This window comes from Dendrobates tinctorius, unplaced genomic scaffold, assembly GCF_039654945.1.
Source record: "Dendrobates tinctorius isolate UK_male_01 unplaced genomic scaffold, ASM3965494v1 ptg000245l, whole genome shotgun sequence".
Lineage (NCBI taxonomy): Eukaryota > Metazoa > Chordata > Amphibia > Anura > Dendrobatidae > Dendrobates > Dendrobates tinctorius.
The window spans coordinates 9,518,337-9,540,586 of NW_027361912.1; the positions used below are offsets into that span (position 1 = coordinate 9,518,337).

General features: G+C 43.9%; 1 protein-coding gene across 2 annotated transcripts in view; it reads left to right on the forward strand.

Annotated features, from left to right (window-relative positions):
* Nucleotides 1-13,649, forward strand: part of LOC141060811 (lysozyme C-1-like) — a 112,802-nt gene extending 99,153 nt beyond the window's left edge. For both annotated transcript variants that reach the window (XM_073557188.1, XM_073557187.1), the window contains 2 exons: nucleotides 4,433-4,511; nucleotides 13,495-13,649. In XM_073557188.1, the coding sequence (XP_073413289.1) occupies nucleotides 4,433-4,511; nucleotides 13,495-13,555 (140 nt within the window). In that variant the 3' untranslated portion in view covers nucleotides 13,556-13,649. The remainder of the gene's footprint in view (nucleotides 1-4,432; nucleotides 4,512-13,494) is intronic.
* The last annotated feature ends 8,601 nt before the right edge of the window (nucleotides 13,650-22,250 follow it).

Genomic DNA, 22,250 nt, shown 5'->3' on the forward strand with positions numbered 1-22,250 from the left:
GCTCTCACCAACGCCTTAACCGGGAAGCTCCACCCAACTACAGACACGTGGACACGTAGTTGTGGACAGGGATGAAACATTTATGTCACGGCACACTGGCTGAACCTGGTTGAGGGTGGGAAAAAGTTGCAAACTGGAACATCACATATCCTACCCACGCCACAAATAGCAGGCCCAACCTCAATCATAGTTTCCCCCTCATCATATACATCCTGTCTCCCCTCTTCCTCCTCCTCCTCCTCCGCCTCATCCTATGCTAAATTACCCTCCACATCGCTCCAAAGTTGGAAGCTGTGCAGCAGCGCATTGGCAAAGCGGCAAAACGCTCTGCTGAAGCTGATCTGCTTAGGTAAAACACCACACACTGCAGTAGAGCTGTGGCAAAGAATAAAACAACAGACCGATCAGTGGCTCTCCCCACTGCAACTCGAACCCGGTCTGGTTGTCTGCGATAATAGGCATAACCTGGTGGCGGCTTTAAAGCTCCGGAAGCTGGTACAGGTGCCATGCATGGCTCACGTGCTGAACCTAGTGTTTCAGAAATTTATCAAAACACAGCCTGACTTGCCGTACCGACTTGAGAAGATGTGTCGTATTTGCACCTATTTCCGCCATTCCTCTACCACTGTTACCCATCTTGCAGCGCTTCAAAAGCAATTTCATTTGCTAAATCACCGACTCATTTGTGGTCTGCCCTCACGGTGGAACTCAACAGATCATATGTAGGCAAAGATTAGTGAGCAGCAGAGGGCACTTGCTGAATACCAGCTTAAACATGCCCGTCAGACGGCGACTCAGCCAAGACTCATAACAACTGCCGAGTGGGTGTGGATTGCTGACATTTGTGAGGTGCTTGATAACTTTAAGTACTGCACCAACCTTGTGAGTGGTGATCAGGCTATTATCAGCATAACCAACCCTATGCTATGTACGTTGAAATACTCGCTGCATAATCTAAACATGGAATCTTTGAGTGCCCATCAGATGTGTTTGGAGCAAGATTTCACACTGGGTGATCCAACTCAGCCCAGCCAATATCATGAGGCAAGATTGGGTGATGAAGATGAGGAGGAAGACAAGGAGGGAGAGGACTTCTTTTTCTGTGGTACCGAGGGGACCCCTGATGCCACAGAGGGGACTCCCAACCCCAGCTTCATATCTGTCCAGCATGGATGGGCTGGAGAGGAGGAGGTGGAGGAGGAGTGTCATTGTGAGGAGAGGGTGGGTATTGTTCCTCCTTCTGGGGCCACAGAACATTGCCTCTTTGCAGCTTGGCACACATGGCACAGTTCATGTCTGTCTGTCCCAAGACCCTCGTGTGATCCACATTTTCAACAGCAACCTATACTGGTTGGCCACCTTTCTCAAGCTACGGAACAAGGACAGGAAGGAACAATACCCCGAAACAGCTGTCTGTGGATGGATACCATGTTTTGGCATAGGTGGTTTCCTTCATTGGAGACTGCCCTTCCCGTGGTTGTTCCTTCCCGGTGAAAGACTTGGCTAGTCACTGCCTGCGTTGAGAAACATGTGATGGTGTCTCCGCGGCTTATTTATTTGCATGTTTTACATATTTCCCTTAAGGGATGGGAGCAGTGCTCTAGAATCACTGCGTTGAGAAACACGTGATGGTGTCTCCGCAGTGTCGGATGTTGATCTCCATGAGGTCATTCATCCTCTTCTTTTCATCTTCAATAAACTGGCTCATCAGCAAGGGCTAGCTGGACCGGTAACAATGTCAAGGAGGCAGAAGTTGAACAACATGATCAATGAGTATCTAAGTGACCATACCTGCGTCCTTCCTGATGCTTCTGTTCCATTTAATTACTGGGTGTCCAAGCTGCACAGTTGGCCAGACCTCTCCTTATATGCTTTGAAGGCGCTGGCCTGCCCTGCTGCTAGTGTGATGTCAGAGCATGTTTTCAGTGCCACTAGGGCAATCATCACAGACACATGCACAGAGCTGACTACAGAGAATGCAGACAGGCTGACTCTGATAAAATTTAACAAGGACTGGATTTTGCCACAGTATTTAAGCCCTCCAGATGAAAGCATCCCAACCTAAAGTCACCCAAAACGTTATTTTATGCTACTAGTGATCACGTCCAACCCTTCCCATACAAAACCCTTTCCTTCTTCTTACATGTGTATCCTACTCCTGCTTCTGCTACATGTACCTCATGGTCAACAAGCTAGAAACAATGTTCCATTCATTAATACTTCCCATCGTAGGCACTTGTGGCGAGACCTCCTTCCTGTGTCAACCATGATACAGCCCTTTGAAAGCACTATGTCTATACCTGCACATTGGGCACTGGAACTACTGTGCTAGTAGACCTAGCTTCATAATTGTCTGGCCCTTGAGGCTTCCTTCCTGCATCAACCATGATACAGTCCCTTGGGCTGACTTTTTGGAGACACTATGCCTGCACATTGTGCAGTGGCAGTGGAGCAAGAAGGACAGTAGTCCAACCTTTATAATTGTGAAGCCCTTGTGATGAAGATGGGTGGCTTCTGTCACGCTCACGCCTTGGCTGAATGGCGTGAGTCGGGGGGTTTGTGACCCCACTGTGCCACAAACCAGACTACCCTGGAAGGGGCGTGACTACAACAGCTACCTTGGTCTTCACTGGAGCCTCTGATGGTGAGGTCAGGATTGTGCGGCAGATAGCTGTCGGGTGCCACTCCAGGGTGGCGTCTGGCAATGGCTGGTGGTCCCACTCGGGGACAAGTCACCTTGACACAAGCTATAGACAGGCAGGCAGGTAGACACGACAGGCCCGGCTGAGACACTGGGCAATCAGGCGTGGCTTGGAGACACAGAGCAAGCGGGCACGGCTTGGAGACACAGGGCAGGCAGGCACGGCTTGAGACACAGGACAGCCGGGCACGGCTTGAGACACAGGACAGACTAGTGTGGTATGAGAAGGGACAGGTAGGGACCTGTTCACACAGCAGGTGCAGGTGTAGGCAGGAGGGAGTGGTGTATGTTGGAACAGGATTCGGACCTGTTCACACAGGAGATGCAGGAATGGTTATAGGCAGGAGTGCGGAGTAGTTGGAGCCGCAGGAGTGCAGAGTAGGCGGAGCCGCAGGAGTGCGGAGTAGAGCTGAACCACAAGGTCTGTGGAGAAACTGCAGCATGAAGTTCTGCAGTAGCAGAGAAGACAGAGCGGCAAGGGTGCAGATGCACAGACAGAGCAGCAAGGGTGCAGATGCACAGACAGAGCGGCAAGCGTGCAGATGCACAGACAGAGCGGCAAGGGTGCAGATGCACAGACAGAGCTGCAAGGGTGCAGATGCACAGACAGGGAGGACACAAGGAAAGACACAGCAAGGAAGGAAGCCACAGACAAGGAGAAAGGGAGACTAAGGTAGGACAGAGTACAGACAAGGTACTGGGACCAAGACTCAAGGGCCAGGATATTCAGCCTCCTGGCAGGCAGACAAGGTACAAAGTAAGACAAGAAGTATTCCTCCAGAGAAGGAGGAAATACACAGGACAGGGCCTGGCATCCTCAGCAGCAAGATTAACTGAGATTAGACATTGCACAGGCCATGTTTCAGTGGGTGTGGCGGAACCAAAGAGTCAAGGGCTCTAGGTGATTGGTTAGGGACAGATTAGACAGGTGCACACTGACTGCATAAGAACCAGAGCGTTCTGGCGCCGCCCCCTTATACACACAGTCAGGAAACATGGAGAGCAGAAGCACGGAGCACAGGACTGGCAACAAACAGATTTCACAGCATGGCTTGAAGCAGAAAGTAAGTTGGTGTGCGGGGGATGGGAGGCCATGCAGTGATGCCAGCAGGGTTTTTAAAGCTTCTTCCTACGTTAACCAACACACAGCTTTCTACCGCCTGCTTTTAAACAATCATGCACCCATTTCAGCCTTTTCCTCAGGCCCCCAGACCGCTTTGTAGTGTCCAGTAGAAAATTACTCGCATTTCCCATTGACTTGCATTGGACTCGCTACTCGTTACGAATACCCGATTATTAGGACCTACTTGTTACGAGTATAGCGAGACGGAATATTTGACTACTCGCTCATCCCTATTCACTATCTAAATTCATGCTAAAAGTACTGCTGCATTGCCTGATTTTGCTTTTATACATGCTACAATAGTTTCTCCTGATTTTCCTTGATTTACCATGTAGTGTGATAGCTGCAAGGCATTATAGGGAACCTTTCTGGCCTTGCCCAAGATTCTGTGATCTTTCTCTGGCCATTTTAGGTGATTTTTGCTAAAGAATCATAAATTGTTCACATTCACTGGGAAAGTCCCAGTCCTAAAAATTTGACATAAATTCAATTTGCATCATATCAATTCACTCACCTCTAATGCTTAATAAACATTTTACCCTGATAACCCAATTTCAGCATAATTAAATTAAAAGTTTTCATGGTAATTTACATATATCTATTTTTAGGTCTGTTGAATGATAACATTTATGATGACATCGAGTGTGCTAAACGAGTTGTCAGAGACCCCAATGGCATCTCAGCTTGGTAAGAAATTCTTATATATTCTAAGAGATTTTCTATGTAAAGTTAAAGGGTTTCTCTGTGTCTTTAGAGGAGACCTGAATCTCTATCAAACAATTCAATGAAATGAGTGTAGCAAGATAACTAAAAATCAAAGAAAAAATATTTATGCTTCATTGTGAATTGTTCAACTTTTGGCGGCAGAATTGCTGTTTTTCACACTCATTTTGGTGGCAGAATTGCTGTTTTTCACACTCATTTTGGTGGCAGAATTGCTGCTTTTCACACTCATTTTGGAGGCAGAATTGCTGTTTTTCACACTCATTTTGGAGGCAGAATTGCTGTTTCTCACACTCATTTTGGTGGCAGAATTCCTGTTTTTCACACTCACTTTGGAGGCAGAATTGCTGTTTTTCACACTCATTTTGGAGGCATTATTACTGTTTCTCACACTCATTTTGGAGGCAGAATTGCTGTTTTACACACTCATTTTGGAGGCAGAATTGCTGTTTTTCACACTCATTTTGGAGGCAGGTTTGCTGTTTCTCACACTCATTTTGGAGGCAGTATTGCTGTTTCTCACACTCATTTTGGAGGCAGTATTACTGTTTTACACACTCATTTTGGAGGCAAAATTGCTGTTTTTCCACACTCATATTGGAGGCAGAATTGCTGTTTCTCACACTCATTTTGGAGGCAGAATTGCTGTTTCTCACACTCATTTTGGAGGCAGTATTACTGTTTCACACACTCATTTTGGAGGCAGAATTGCTGTTTTTCACACTCATTTTGGAGGCAGAATTGCTGTTTTTCACACTCTACCCATAAAAATTACATCCCAATGAAAAATTGAAAAACAAAATCCTGACATAAATTAAGTTGTCAAAAGGACTCTAGATCTCACTTCCTAATAACTTGAGTGTCAGAGGGCTTAGCCACTTGCTACTTTGTAGTGAGACAGCGCATGCGTGAATGCACCATACTCAAGGCACTGTGCACCCACCCCTGTCAGTGGAGGAGCAGCTCTACTCTAACTGTGCTGCTAGGATGCGTAATAGAAAAAGCAGAGCAAGAGCAGGGGTATCAGCGACTTAACCATCCAGGGATTTCTCATTTAAACCGTGAATATTTTTGTCCATATTTGTTATAATTGACGCCTCCTATCTATAAACATAATGTAAATATAACCGGGCCTTTATCTGTACTGTCTAATAAGAGAAACTGTTTATGCTGCCGGCAGCAACCAATCAGAAGTCAACTTTAATTTCAGAAACAGCTCTGGAAAAATGAAAGCTGCACTGTGATTGATTGCTATGGAAACAAAGACAGGTTTTGGAGAAAGGACAGGACATATAGTAGGAAAATACCTAATATACTCCAGGTTAGGGCAGAGGAGATGGGGAAGAATTACCGTATTTTTCAAGATAATATGACGCACCTTACCATAAGATGCAATCCATGATTAGACAGCATAAAATAGGAAAACATTTTTAATACTAATTAAAACTTCCCTTTTGGTGTAAATTGGAGAGGTCATTCTATTTCATTTTAATACACTAAGGTAGAATAGGGAGGCAATAGATCAATTGCTAGTGCTTCTCTTCAGCATGTGCGTCACACATACACAGCTCAGCTACATGAATAATTTATCAACACATAGACACAAAGCTCTGCCACATTCAAATTTATATGCACAATTCAATTATAGATACACATAGCTCTACTTCATGCACATTTATAGATACAGAGCTCTGCTGCAGGCATATACCATACCAGCAACCCCAACACGCGTTTCATGTAGGCTTCCTTGGGGGGTTGTGACATACTGTATTGTGTGTCAGGCCTATATAGTACCACTAAAGGTGTATAGTAGTCCAGCATGATTTGCGGAGCATGCGTTGGTGTCACAAGCGCCAGAACTTACATCACTTCCTGACTGCCCATGTGATGCAGCGGCTCACTGGGAAATCCCCTTTGACCGCATCACACAACAGGCGGCGTCGGCGATGCCCTGAAGCACACTGCATCACAGGCATGCACACAAGTCAGACCACATAGTAGTCATGGGCACAGAGAAGGGGAACAATGCAGGATATATAGAACTGCATGTAATACGTTGTATAATATAGAGACGAATCACTTAATAATGATCCATATGATCATAAAACTAAAGTGATATATGTAATACAAGTGATAAGAGTGTGCAGCATAACAACAACACATATTGAGTCCAGTTCCAATGATAGGAATGGAAAAGGAGAATAATAAAATGAAAAACATACATAAGTGAAATTATTATGTGTAATAAGCAAATATCAGTAGCACATATAATACTACTGCCAATAAAGTGACAAGTGCAAAAATGTGTATAAAAAAATCTAATATTGCAAAGATCACATCAATATAGAATAAAACAAGTTGGTATAGAGCTATAACTCTAGATGGATATAGAGTATACTAGATGGAGGCCCGATGCTATCGCATGGGGAGGGCAGTAATGTCAAGATGGGGGCAGGCTTTGCAGTATTGAGAATCTCTCCCCCTATGTTCTCACCCACCTGTCCACTCTCTCCCCATGTGTTGACTTCTCCTGTCTGTGCTCTCTTCTTTCACCTGTCTATAATACATCTCCTGGGCAGGGGAGGAAGCAAAAGACAATACCGACATTACAGCAGGAGATCGCAGAGGATACATTTTGTGAGTTAAAATATTTTTTCAAAACAGTCAGTGAAATATTTTACCTCACAAAATGAATCCTCTGTGATCCCCTGCTGTAATGTCGGTATTGTCTTTTGCTTCCTCCCCTGCCCAGGAGATGTGGTATGCTCCGTACACATTCATAGTCTGAACTTTCGTTAGCGGGAAAACCCCTTTAATGTGACCGGCTTCCTCTGCCTGTAGACTCGTCGCTCATCTGCCACCGGGATCAGCTGAATGATTCACTGCACATGCGTATAATTCACGCAGGCGCAGTAAATCAGACCGCCGCCTTCTTTGTGCAGACAGATAGTGGCCGTCACATTAAAACTGCGCATGTGTGAGTATCGTGCGTATGGAGTATAGAGTGTGTGTGGTGCGGTGCGACGGTGTTCCGCTGGTGGTACCACGTAATAGGTTGGTACCAGCAGTTTCCATATTGAGACACCCATCACTTGGGTGTCCTAATATGGCGATCAGTGAACTTCCTCCGCTTGGAATTCTGGGATATGGTGACATCTGGACAGAACAGGAAATGAAAACATTACAAGGCAATTACCGTATATACTTGCGTATAAGCCGAGATTTTCAGCCCATTTTCTTGGGCCTGAAAGTCCCTCTCTCAGCTTATATGCGAGACATATACCAGGGGTCGACCAGGGAGGGGGAGCGGGGGGTGTCGGAGATCATACTCACCTCTCCTGGCATGTTTCTGCAGCCCCCCGTGCTTGTTCCATGTTCGGCACGCTGTTCTTCCTGCCTTCAGCGGTCACGTGGTGCCGCTCATTAAAATCATGAATATGCGCATATACATGATTTTAACAAGCGGTACGACTTGACCGCTGAAGGCGGGAAGAACAGCACGCCGAACATGGAACAAGCACAGGCGGCTGCAGAAACATGCCAGGAGAGGTGAGTATGACGGGGGGAGCTATATTCAATTGTCCCCCGTTCCACCGCTGTGCGTCGCTCTGCTGTATTGCATCCTCTGGCAGTGACCTTCAGGTCAGAGGGCGCCATGACGTAGTTAGCAGGCGCCCTCTGCCTGAACATTCACTGCAGAGCAGCGGCAGCATCGACGAGGTGAGTATATATTTTTTTTTAATTGAGGCAGAGTCAGCGGCAGCAGCATAATAAGGGGCCACTCATCACTGTGCAGCATTATAAGGGGCCACTCACTGTGCAGCATTACCTGGGGCCACTCATCACTGTGCAGCATTATAAGGGGCCGCTCACTGTGCAGCATTATAAGGGCCGCTCATCACTGTGCAGCATTATCTGGGGCCACTCATCACTGTGCAGCATTATAAGGGCCCACTCATCACTGTGCAGCATTATAAGGGGCCACTCATCACTGTGCAGCATTATCTGGGGCCACCCATCACTGTGCAGCATTATTCATATCTATTTTTATTTTTGAAATTTACCAGTAGCTTCGGCATTTTCCACCCTAGGCTTATACGCGAGTCAATAAGTTTTTCCAGTTTTTTGTGACAAAATTAGGGGGTCGACTTATATACAGGTCGGCTTATACACGAGTATAAACGGTAATTAAATAGATATGATTATAACTATGTACACTATCGTTCAAAAGTTTGGGGTCACGCAGACAATTTTGCGTTTTCCATGAAAACTCATACGTTTATTAATCAAATGAGTTGCTACATGAATTTAAAATCTAGTCCAGACATTGACAAGGTTCGAAAAAAAGATTTTTATAAGAAATAATAATTTTATCCTTCAAACTTTGCTTTTGTCAAAGAATGCTCCCTTTACAGCAATTCCAGTATTGCAGACCTTTGGCATTCTAGCAGTTAATTTACTGAGGTAATCAGGAGAAATTTCACATCATGCTTCCAGAAGCCCCTCCCACAAGTTGGTTTGGCTTGATGGGCACTTTTTGCGTACCATACAGTCAAGCTGCTCCCACAACAGCTCAATGGGGTTGAGATCTGTTGACTGGGCTGGCCACTCCATTACAGATAGAATACCAGCTGCCTGCTTCTTCCCTAAATAGTACTTGCATAATTTGGAGGTGTGCTTTGGGTCGTTGTCCTGTTGTAGGATGAAATTGGCTCCAATCAAGCGCTGTCCACAGGGTATGGCATGGCGTTGCAAAATGGAGTGATAGCCTTCCTTATTCAAAATCCCTTTTACCTTGTACAAATCTCCCACTTTAGCAGCACCAAAACAACCCCAGACCATCACATTACCTCCACCATGCTTGACAGATGGCACTCTTCCAGCATCTTTTCAGTTGTTCTGCGTCTCACAAATGTTCTTCTGTGTTATCCAAACACCTCACACTTGGATTTGTCTGTCCATAACACTTTTTTTCCAATCTTCCTCTGTCCAATGTCTGTGTTCTTTTGCCCATAATAATCTTTTCCTTTTATTAGCCAGTCTCAGATATGGCTTTTTCTTTGCCACACTGCCCTGAAGGCCAGCATCCTGGAGTCGGCTCTTTACTGTAGAAGTTGACACTAGCATTTTGCATGTACTATTTAATGAAGCTGCTGTCATGGTCCAGTCCGGAGTTTATTTTCTGCTGTCTTCACTCCGCACTGGTCATGTGGGAGTTAATCTCCTCAGCCTCATTCTGGAGCTAGCTGGGCTATTTCAGTCTCACAGCCTGCTGACCAGTGTTAGTGATAGCTCAAGCATACAGTTTAGAGCCTCTGACCCTTGTACCTTGGTGATCCTCCTGCCTTTGACTGATATTCACGTGTATGACCCGGACTGATTTCTGACCCCGTCTCTTGGTATTCGTCTCTGCTGTTACGTTCCCTCTCTGGCATCTGACTCCCCGGCTTGTACCCCGACCACGTATTTCATCTCACGTTTTGGACTCTGTGCTCTTGTTCTGGCTTTCTTACTCTCGGCTTGGTACTTTGACTACGTGTATTGCTGCTCCTTCTGGTATGTCTGCTCCTGCTAGTTTCTGACTTTGTTCGTCTGACAACTCTCTCTCGTTACCTGTGGCACCTGTGCTGTTGCTCAGGGTTGCTGCTCTTAGTGTATAACCTCTCTTCCCTCACCAGCTCCCCCTGGTGGAGGTTTCACTACAGCTGCCAGTTGAGGACCTGTGAGGCGTCGATTTTTCAAACTACAGACTCTAATGTACTTGTCTTGTGTTGCTCAGTTGTGCAGTTGAGCCTCCCACTGCTCTTTCTACTCTGGTTACAGCCTGTTTGTGATCTCCTCTGAAGGGAGTAGTACACAACGTTGCAGGAAATCTTCAGTTTCTTGCCAATTTCTCGCATGGAATAGCCTTCATTTTTAAGAAAAAGGATAGGCTGTCGAAGTTTCACATGAAAGTTCTTTTTTTCTGGCCATTTTGAGAGTTTAATGGAACCAACAAATGTAATGCTCCAGATTCTCAAATAGCTCAAAGGAAGGTCAGGCTTATAGCTTCTCTAATCAGCCAAACTGTTTTCAGCTGTGCTAGCATACTTACACAAGGGTTTTCAAGGGTATTCTAACCATTCATTAGCCTTCTTACAGTTAGCAAACACAAAGTACCATAAGAACACTGGAGTAATGGTTGTTGGAAATGGGCCTCTACACCTATGAAGATATTGCATTACAAACCAGACGTTTGGAGCTATAACAGTCATTTACCACATTAACAATATATAGAGTGTATTTCTGAATCATTTAATTTTAGCTTCATTGGAAAAAACTGTGCTTTTCTTTCAAAAATAAGGAAATTTCTAAGTGACCCTAAACTTTTGAACGGTAGTGTATATACCACACAGTGATAGATAAAACCAGACAGAAAAAACATAATGTACACTTGTATCAGAGACTACATTAAAAGAAGAGCCCAGCAGGTCACAAGCCCAGAATTCTTTTCCAAAAATCTTAAGGAATCCATCAGCATGGAAGGGTCCTATTTGTCTGTGGTCATTCATGTTTGGAAAAGAAATCAACATCGTCAGTGGTAAAGCATCATCAGTAGATTATTAAAAAGATATAATAATAAAGACACACAAATTAAAAATCAAACCCAGGAAACCAAAATTATAGAAAAGAATGAAGCTCAAATGTTCATTCAAACCATCTGGTCCCATTGTGCCTAATACAGCAATTCACCTTTTTGGGCTAATAGACATTTACGGTCTCCTCCCCTTATGCCAAATTGTATCCTATCAATACCCCAAACTTTTAAGTCATTAGGGTTACAATTGTGAGATACCTTAAAATGCCTTGAAATTGTCTTTGAAGCGCTCACATTATCTACATCACCGGTGGCCATAATAACCCTCACATGTTCAAGTCTTCTGAAGCATAGTTCCCGGGATGTGAGGCCAACATAAATAGCCATGCATTTACTGAGGTCTCCTTCCTGTATATGTCCATGTGAATAGACCCATCAGCTTGCACCTTCAGCCTGACATCTAGAAATTAGATGTCTTGGTGAAGGTAAGTATATGTGAGCCTAATGTTGGAGTCGTTGAGGTTTAACATAGGCATATAGGTCTGTAAGTCACTGGCAGAGCCCTGTCAAATGAAAAGAAAGTGGGAAATATAATGAAACCATCCAAGGATCTGATCTGGGAAGCGACATGTGCATCATTGGGGAAGATAGTCCTCACTCAAAATCCCAGAAACAGATTAGCATAAGATGGTGCATATGCTGCCCCAATTACTAATCCATGTCTTATCCAAATTACTCGACTCAAGAAAAAAAGTGAACTGCCTCCAAACTATCTTCATGATGAATACAGGTATAGAGTGACTTAATGTCCATTGTGATGTTTGGGCTTTTTGTCTCTTTGAGGGGTGCCATCATCTTTAGTTTGTTGCTAAATCTTCCCCCTTTAAGCCAATCATCCCATTAACCACTTCACTACATGCGCCTTACATGTACTGCCCATGTCGTGTCTCTCCCTTTGATGTGGGCTCTGGTGCCGAGCCCACATCTTTCCCGGCTGATTTGAACAGCTGACATGTGCCCCTAACAGCTGTGGGTGGAATTGCGATCCACCTTTGGCTGTTAACCTGTTAAATGCTGCTGTCAATCTCTGACAGCGCCATTTAATGTGAGCATGCCAAAAGCGCATCACAAATCCCGCCCATTGGCTGCCATGTCACATGACTGTGGGTCACCGATGGGTTGGCATGACAACTCTGGGTCTGCAGCAGACCCCTAAGGTTGTCATTGCCGGATTGCCATGAGCGCTGAAGCCCTGATCTATGTAGCCCAAGATATGGGATGATCGCAGCTTCTAGTCACCCATGGAGAAACCCATGATCTGCAATGCTTGAACATAAGGAAATAAGACATAGTGAATCAGAAAAACGATACTACATTTCTAATCAGAGGTATTTGCTAATATTATTATTATTACACCTATTACCTAGTGAGATAGGATTTTAGAGATGTGAATACCCTTTAGTAGCTGCTGAATCAAAATAAAGGATTGCACACAGACAGCAAACGGATGACATGTGAGAAAAAATTTTCAATTTCATGGGTGAGAATGGGACTGATTATTTATACACAAGTGTGAAAGAATCCTTATAGACATACACACAGCTCTGCTACATACACATTTATATACATGCACACATCTTTGCTACATGCACGTTTATAAACATAAGCACACATAGTGCCATATTATGTAGTTCCTTCCAAGCATGTGATTCATCATATGACCTGAAAGGTCCTGGAAATAGTGAAAGGTCCATCAGCTGCTCCGGATATGCAGCCTTTGTGCAGAATCCAGTAGAATCCTCTCTTACGCTGCCCTGACCAGATAGATCAGTATGGAGCTGGAGGAGAGAGAACAGCGCTCTCAGTGCTCAGGGTGGTTGAGGCGTCGGTGATCTCTTCTCTCACGGGAAGCTGTCTCCTGACTATGAGACACAATATTTAGCAGGATTTTTTGTTTCTAGTAATAGCCCTAGTAATAGCCCAAAACATACTATACATTTATTGATATATTGTATACTATGCACAGAACCATGGTCTTGTCAGCTCTAACCAAGGGACCATTAGCAGGCCATAGAGCACCTACAAATATTATCTATGCATAAAAGAGAGCAGGAGGCAGGGGCTTGGGGAAATGTAGTATCACATTACATTAAAATTCACAATTATGGAGATGTGGAATCAGAAAATTATGTAAAATATAGTCTACTGATGAGTATGTAGCTACATGCATCACACTTACATATCTGATCCCTTATAAAGGGATTTTTAAAAATTGCTAGATTGGTGCTTTAAATCAAATAGGATGTATTTCTTTTGTCAGTAGAAAGGTCATATAGGTGTTTGTTAACATTTAATTCTTCTTACTCACAGGGTTGCTTGGAAGAATCACTGCAAAGATAAGAATCTGAGCCGGTTTTCAGCAGGATGCTAAATAGTTCATCATATTTCATTACCCATCATTACCATGACTTGTCTGTGCTTGGGTATTACACAATAAATACTGAATGGCAAAAAATTTGTAAAGGATCCTATTTATCTGTCGTCATTAGTGATGAGCAAACACAGAAATGCTCGGGTGCTCGTTGCTTGGGTCGAGCATATTGGAATGCTCGGGTGCTCGTTGCTTGGGTCGAGCATATTGGAATGCTTGGGTGCTCGACCCGAGCAACGAGGCCAATGTAAGTCTATGGGAAACTCGAGCATTTTTCCGGCGCCCCCCCGGTCTTTAGAGGGTCTAGAAATTGTGGAAATCGATGGGATCAGTGCTCAATTGACATGGGAACAGCATGGGGAAGACCCCTGGAAGCATTTCTGACTTCAAGGTCACTGCAGTGAACAATGTTGTCAGAGTCTTACGCCACTTTTACAGACTCACAATAAAACATACAAAATCAAAACCAAAATGCATTTTCCTGGGAAATATGTTAAGGAACATCCATTCTAGGGTAATGACTTGTATATAAAGCAAAATAAATAACCAAAAACAAAAATGATCCTCCACACCTTGGGTTATGTTCACACATAGCGTTTTTGATGCATTTTTGAACTTTAGCATTGCTTTCAACCAAGACAAATCTATTCACTGGGAAATGTCATTTTAACATTGTACAACCTTATCTGGCCATGTGGCACATCATCAGACACATCCTGTTTCATTTATAAAGGAGGGACTCTGAATGTCACAAAGCCTATTTTTATATGGATATCAGGCAATCTTTACTATTCATCCATCAGCCGGCTATGCTTTGTTGTTCGCATTATTAAACAGTGGGTCTCCTACACTGTTATTGCCTATGCAGTGAGTGGCAGGGCTACCAAAAATTAGGACGCACCCCAATGCCCCTTTGAAGAGACGTACAGGAGGGCCTCCTGAAAGCAATGTTCCCATCATTAGAAAGTTGGTACTCCCATACTGTTTGCCTATGCAGTGAATGCAACATTTGCCCCAAATTTGGACGCACCCCAATAACACTTTGAGGAGATGTACAGGAGGGCCTCCTGAAAGCAATGTTCCCATTATTAAGAAATTGCTACTCCCATACTGTTTGCCTGTGCAGTGAATGCAACACCTGCCCCAAATTTGGACGCACCCCAATAACCCTTTGAAGAGACGTACAGGAGAGCCTCCTGAAAACAATGTTCCCATTATTTGGAAGTGGTTCTCCCATACTGCTTGCCTATGCAGTGAATGGAAGGCCTGGCCAAAATTTAGATGCACCCCAATAACCCTTTGACGAAAGGTACAGGAGGGGCAACTGAAATCAATATTCCCATTATTAGGAAGCTGGTACTCCCATACTGTTTGCCTATGCAGTGAAAGCATGAATTAGTGTATGGATGAAATTTAACTTTTAATTAATTATATTAAAAACTGACAATTACACAAAGAAACCCAAGAGCAAACTAGGGGACCCTAAACCACATACAAAAACGTGAAGTACAATGTTAAAAACATATACTCCCAGGTGATTAAACCTGCTGTAATGAGTGTAAAGCCTCTTGAAAGGACAGTACTTGATGCTGATCGGCAACAAGGTGCAATGCTTTACACACTTGACAATCTGTGACAATCCACCAATATCAATTCACTGTCCTACAATATTATTTCGATTCTATAACCAGGATCCAAAATCACAGAGTATTCCAGTTGGTGTAATACAATGTAGATCATGAAGACTGCCATTAGTCAGCAATATATGAGATAATAATAAATAAATTATGGTGCTAGCAGCACACATTAAAAATCACCCTTTAGAGGCCATGAAGTAAACAATAGAAATACAATGACAGCAATGACAAAAGCAACAGTCATGAAAATCCTCATCACACATATCATCACAGAATAGGAATCATGCTTCCCCATCTAACGATGAGCATTCACTGTGGACATTATGATGCAAAACGTTCTTAATAGCTTAATTCAACACATGTAAATGAATTCTCAAAATACAGCCAGCATTGTTAGATCTCACCCGGCACAAGAGGAATCTCGTGTAGTACATCGTCACAGAGAGCCTCCAGCCTCAGCTGTCATACTGATACCTAATCACTAACCTCAGGGGGTTAATCAGTTTACAGGCGGCGCGCTGCTAACACAGCCGTTCCGACTGTAAACTACTGTAGAATGAATGGAAGCAGAGCCAGACTCAGTGATGAGCGGTGAAGTCACCGCTAGTTAATGAGCTGCTTCCATTCATTCTACAGTAATTTACAGTCAGAGCGGCTGTGTTAGCAGCGCTCCGCCTTTAAAATGATTAACCCCCCCCGAGATGGATTACGCCGTGGGACGTGACTGAGCACCGGACAGGTAATGTATGTTTGGTTTATTATTTTAACCTTTTTTACAGGAGAACAAGGACGTCGCTATGGAATTAGGAGTGTAATAAAGAATTAAACAATGTGTGTAGTGTATTATTTCATTAACATACTTTGTTCTAATTGTGTATGTGTTTTTAACCCTTTAATTACTGAAGGATTAGTAATGGATAGGTGTCTGATTGATACCTCTCCATTACTAACCCGGGCTTAACGTCACCTTCCAATAGAAAGGTGGCACTAACCCCATATTACCCCACTTGCCACCACTACAGGGCAAGTGGGAAGAACGGGGCAAAGCACCAGAATAGGTGCATCTAACAGATGCGCCTTTTCTGGGTAGCTGGGGGCTGCGTTTTTAGGCTGGGAGGACCAAGATCAATGGCCCCTCACCAGCCTGAGAATATCAGCCCTCAGCTGTCAGCTTTAGTCAGGTTGGTTGTCAAAAATAGGCGGGACCCCACGCCTTTTTTTAAAATTATTTACTTAATTAAATTAAAAAACAGCGTGGGGACCCTTCTATTATTGATAGCCAACCTTGCTGAAGCCACCAGCTGTAAGTTTCATTTGGTTAGTTCATAAAATGAGGGGGACCCCACGGCAGGTTTTCATTCTTTCTTCTCTCCTGCTCGCTGTTGCCGGCAGAGCAGGAGAGAAGAATGACAGAAACGTTCAGCACCAGCCACAGGGTAACAGCGCTTACTGTAGTGCTTCGTTCCGGCAGCCGTCTGTGTGGTCCTGATGCGGCACACATGCAGCACATGGTTGCCACACGTGGGCCACACAGAGTTACCACGTGTCCACACGGACATGGATAGCTCCGGTACCGTATTCTCCTGTACCGGAATTATCTGGACGTGTGAGACTGGCGTTAATCTGAGAAATTAAGTAATCAAATTTCCTCTTCAAAGGGAAAGAGATCTTGAACTCTAGTGCCACATATTTTAAATTGCAATCCTAAAATTCCACATCAATTCTCTATTGAGTCTTGCACAAATACTCAGAATAAAAACCAAACCAGAAAATACATTTGCAAAAAGGAGGAACGCATCAGCACTCTGTAGAGACCAATATATATGAAAACATAAAATCTATCATAATTGCTGAGTAAACTGTAATAAAAAGTAAAAAAAAATAAAATTACCTAAAAAAGTGAAAGTTCTTAGTGCATAAATTGGCCAATTCATGTGAGCTCATCAACCGCGACAAGGCGACACTTCTCTGATGGGTCTTATCATTTAAAACATGCCTCTCTTGATTGTGTTTGCATATATATTGGTCTCTACAGAGTGCTGCTGCGTTCCTCCTTTTTGAAAGTTATGTACTCTTTGCAGCAGGGACCTGTTCACACTATATGGAGGAGCTGGCCAGATTTTCTTGTTCTATGCAGAAAACAAATTTGCAGAAAGGTGTTTTGTTGTGTTGCGCAATCTCACTGCAAAGCATGAAATCTGAAATACCTGTAGGAGAGGTTTCTGGCTGGGGTCTAAGGTGTTGTGACATAATGCATTGCACTGTTTAAATGTGATTTTAGCTGTTTGATAATTTGCATGCAATAATTGGGGGACAGATAGAGTTACTAATTGGGACTAGCCTAGAACTTGTGGGGCTATGTGGGAAAACATAACAGGATTTAATGATAGTATGTCAGATAGAGCCCAGCATTCATCATAGAAAGACCTAAGGACTGACATGTAATAGTGTGTTGTGTGCAAAGAGGCAGGAAATCGGATAATAATCCTATGAACCAAACTTAACAAGACATTTGACAGATTGGAATCCTGGCCAAGGAAGCCACTTAAATGGAACTTAATCAAAGGGGAAGTAGAAGTCCTACTTAACCCCTTCCTGACATATGATGCACTATCCCGTCCATTTGTCCTGGGCCTTAATGCCCATGGACGGAATAGTACGTCATCTCGATCAGCTGCGTCCATGGGGGGAGCGCAGCTGATCGCCGCCAGGTGTCAGCTGATTATCACAGCTGACACCCGACACTATGTGCCAGGAGTGGTCACGAATTGCTCCTAGCACATTAACCCCCGGCACACAGCGATCAAGCATGATCGCAGTGTATCGGGGGCATAGGGAAGAATCACACAGGGAGGGGGCTCCCTGTGTGCTTCCCTGAGATCCTCGGAACAACGCGATGTGCTTGCGTTGTTCCGAGAGCCTCCTCCCTGCAGGCCCCCAGATCCAAGAAGGCCGCGGGGGCCTTCCGGGTCCTGCAGGGAGGTGGCTTCTCGGTGCCTGCTTAGAGCAGGCGCTGAGAAGCCTCCTGCACTGCCTGTCAGATCGCAGATCTGACACAGTGCACTGAAAAGTGTAAGATCAGCGATCATCATCTGACACTATATAGTGTGGGACAGTGTAATAAAGTAAAAAAAAGTGTAAAAATAATTTTTTAAAAATTCCTAAATGAAGGAAAAAAATATATTCCCCATTAAATTATTTTTTTTGTAAGTAAAAAAACAATAAAAGTACACATATTTAGTATTGCCGCATCCGTAATGACCCGCCCCTTAAAACTGTCCCACTAGTTAACCCCTTTAGTGAACCACTTAAAAAAAAAACAAGGCAAAATCCTTTATCATTATACTGTCAAACAAAAAGTGCAATAACACGCGATCAAAAAGACATATATAAATAAATATGGTACCACTGAAAACGTCATCTTGTCCCGCAAAAAAAGGAGCTGCCACACAGCGTCATCAGCTAAAAATAAAAAAGTTATAGCTCGCAGAATAAAGCAATGCAAAAATAATTATTTTTTATATAATATTGTTTTTGTTGAATAAAAGCGCGAAAAACATAAAAAAACGACATAAATGAGGTATCGCTGTAATCGTACTGACCCGAGAATAAAACAGCTTCATTAATTTTACCACACGCGCAATGGTGTAAACTTCCCCCCAAAAGATAATCATGAATTGGTGGTTTTTGTTCATTCTGGGTCTCAAAAATCGGAATAAAAAGCGATCAAGAAAATGTCACGTGCCTGAAAATGGAACTAATGAAAGTGTCAACTCATCCCGCAAAAAATAAGACCTCACATGACTCGGTGGGTCAAAATACGGAAAAATTATAGCTCTCAAAATGTGGTGATGCAAAAACTATTTTTACAATAAAAAGCGTCTTTTAGCGTGTGACAGCTGCCAAACATAAAAACCCGCCATAAATAGTAAGTCAAACCCCCCGTTATCTCCCCCTTAGTAAGGGAAAAATAATAAAATGTAAAAAAAATGTATTTATTTCCATTTTCCAATTAGGGTTAGGGCTAGGGTTAGCGTTGGGATTAGGGTTAGGGGTGTGTTGGGGTTAGGCTTGGAGTTAGAATTGGGGGGTTTCCACTATTCAGGCACATCAGGGACTTTCCAAATGGCGTCTGATCTCAATTCCAGCCAATTCTGCGCTGAATAAGTCAAACGGTGCTCCTTCCCTTCCAAGCTCTACCATGCATACAAACAGATGTTTACCCCCACAAATGGGGTATCAGCCTACTCAGGACAAATCCCACAACTTTTGGGGTCCAATTTCTCCTGTTACCCTTGGGAAATAAAAAAAATGGGGGCAAGAAGATCATTTTTGTGGAAAAAAATATGATTTTTTCATTTTTATGGCTGTACGTTGTAAACTTCTGTGAAGCACTTTGGGGTTCAAAGTGCTCACCACTAGAGTTGAGCGAAATGGGTCGGTCATATTCAAAAGTCGGCGACTTTCGCTGAAGTCGGGTTTCATGAAACGAAACCCGACCATAGCGTGAGGTCGGCCACGAGGTCGGCGACCAGAGCGCCAAAGTCGCGTTTCAAAAGATGCTTCCAGCGCCCTTTTTCAGCCAATGATGGAGGATGCACACTGTGGGCAATGCGATGACATAGGCATCGGTCACCACCATCTTTGAGAAGGGCATGCAAGTAATTGGCTGGCTTTGTGTGGCGTCACAGGGGCTATAAAAGGGCGTGCACGCTGACCGCCATCTTACTTATGCCGATCTTAGCATAGGGAGAGCTGCTGCTGATTCTGTAGGGAGAGCGTTAGGCAGGGAAGAACCAAAAAACTGCTTCTGCTGTTAGCGATTTCCACTTACAACACAATACTTTGTGTGCAGTGACAGGGGAGGCTCTATTTTTGTGCAACAGCTCTGTTGGTTATTAGGCTGCCTTATAAGGCTCCCTAATAGCTGCATTGCTGTTTGCACACTGCTGTGCAAACTGCTTTTTTAAAAGCAAAAATACTTTTCTTCCTCTTTTCTGCACAGTTACCAAGCGTTCATTTTTCCACCCTTTTGTGTGTGCAGCAGTCCTGCTTATTAGGCTGCCTGCGTCCATACTTGGACTGAGAGCATCATTGTCAGCGTCCACAAATCTCTAGTGAGATCCAAATTCGTACCGATCCTATAGACACCCTGCACCTTGCCATACACCATCCAATTTCAGCCTGTTACATTGAGGTGTAATCTCTCCTGGGCCTGAGACAATAGTTCTGCGTCCTGAATAGTGTTGAGCATTCCGATACTTAATTCCGATACTTTTTCCATATCGAATACCGGAATCGGAAGTTCCCATAATGCTATGAGCCAGTTCGATTTGATTCAGACAATGAGAATCTTCAGAAGTGTGGGCACATCCTGTTAGGCATGTAGGCATGTTAACTATTGGCATCGCTGTGATTGGCTGCTGTGAGAATCATGTGGGAATAGTGGATGAGGGCAGGTATATCTCGCCCAGATTCCTTTCCTATGTGGCCTAGTCTGGTCAGTATCGCACCTGCTTACTAATGAATAATGGGAGGTGGATATAAAAGGATGCCAGGTGGTTGTGTGAGTGTCTCAGCCTGGGAACACAGAGAGCCTGTCTGTGTGAGAGACACACGTGAGTGAAAGCAGTGCCCACTGCAACTGTGGTTTGGCTGGACGGGAGAAGCCCGCCAGTTGGTAGTTAGGTTGTCCATTGTTTAGTTAGTGCCGGACAGGCAAGGATTTGTTTTGTGTTTTATTTCTTTATGCATTGCTTTCACCGTTAATAAACCCGACCCAGTGTCAGTTACACCCGAATCCCAGCTCTATGCTTGAGTTTCATGCTGAACGCACGTGACCTTTGACCCCAGCAAAGCCGATCCAGGAGTGTTTTATCACACTGCTGAAATGATGTCATGATGCACTATAAAAGCCGCTGACAATTCTTTTCACTCTGCTGTGAATTCATTTAGGGACAGGCTGCTGTTGAAGACTGTGAGGGACAGTTAGAATTAGCGATTATCAAAAAAATATTGTGCTTTACCCAGGCTACATAAACCACCACTGTAGCTTTCTTTTGCCTAGCAGCAGTGTTCACAGCTGTCTGCAAGGGCTGTGTGAGTGCAGCTCACGCTGTGGAGTGGGTCCTTCAGCCACATCTGGTTGTAGGCCGCCCAGCATGCGTCACTGCTGCCTCATACATATTTTTCTTTTATTGCTGCTTATTTTTCATAAATTCTATCTAGTGTGCTTCCATCCGTATCCATATACGTTGGTTGCAAACACTAGTAGTAGACAACGGAGCCTTTCTGCAGCCTTTCAGTGCTAGTGCCCACTTATCTGCACTGTTCACGGCTGTCTGAGAGGTCTCTGACTGTGTGGGAGTGCAGCTCACACTGAGTAGTGTGTCCTGCAGCTACGTCTTGTTGTAGGCCGCTCAGCGTGCGTCACAGCCTCACACATATGTTTCTTTTATAGCAGCTCATTTTTTATTCTCCTATTAGTGTGCATCCATCCGTATCCATATACCGTGGTTGCAAACACTATAGGAGTAGATAGCTGAGCCTTTCTGCAGCCTTTCAGTGCTAGTGCCCACTTATCTGCACTGTTCACGGCTGTCTGAGAGGTCTCTGTGTGTGAGTGCAGCTCACGCTGAGTAGTGTGTCCTGCAGCTACGTCTGGTTGTAGGCCACTCAGCGTGAGTCACTGCCTCACACATATTTTTCTTTTATTGCAGCTCATTTTTTATTCTCCTATTAGTGTGCATCCATCCGTATCCATCTACATTGGTTGGTTGCAAACATTATATAGGAATAGATACAGGAGCCTTTTTTCTGGCTTGTGCCCTTCAGCTGCAGCCAGATTAGTATTACCCAATTTTTTTGGAGCCTCATCTTTTGCATTGTAGGTTACCTGCCTGCATTGTAATAGCTCCAAAAAGTTTGTGATACTATCACTTTCAAATCTTTGGTCACATCCTTTTAGTTTTTTTTCAAAAAACAAAACAAAATAAAGTTCACCAAACACTACATTTGACAGTTGTGTAGGCCACATTAGCTCCTATAAAAGTCTAGTC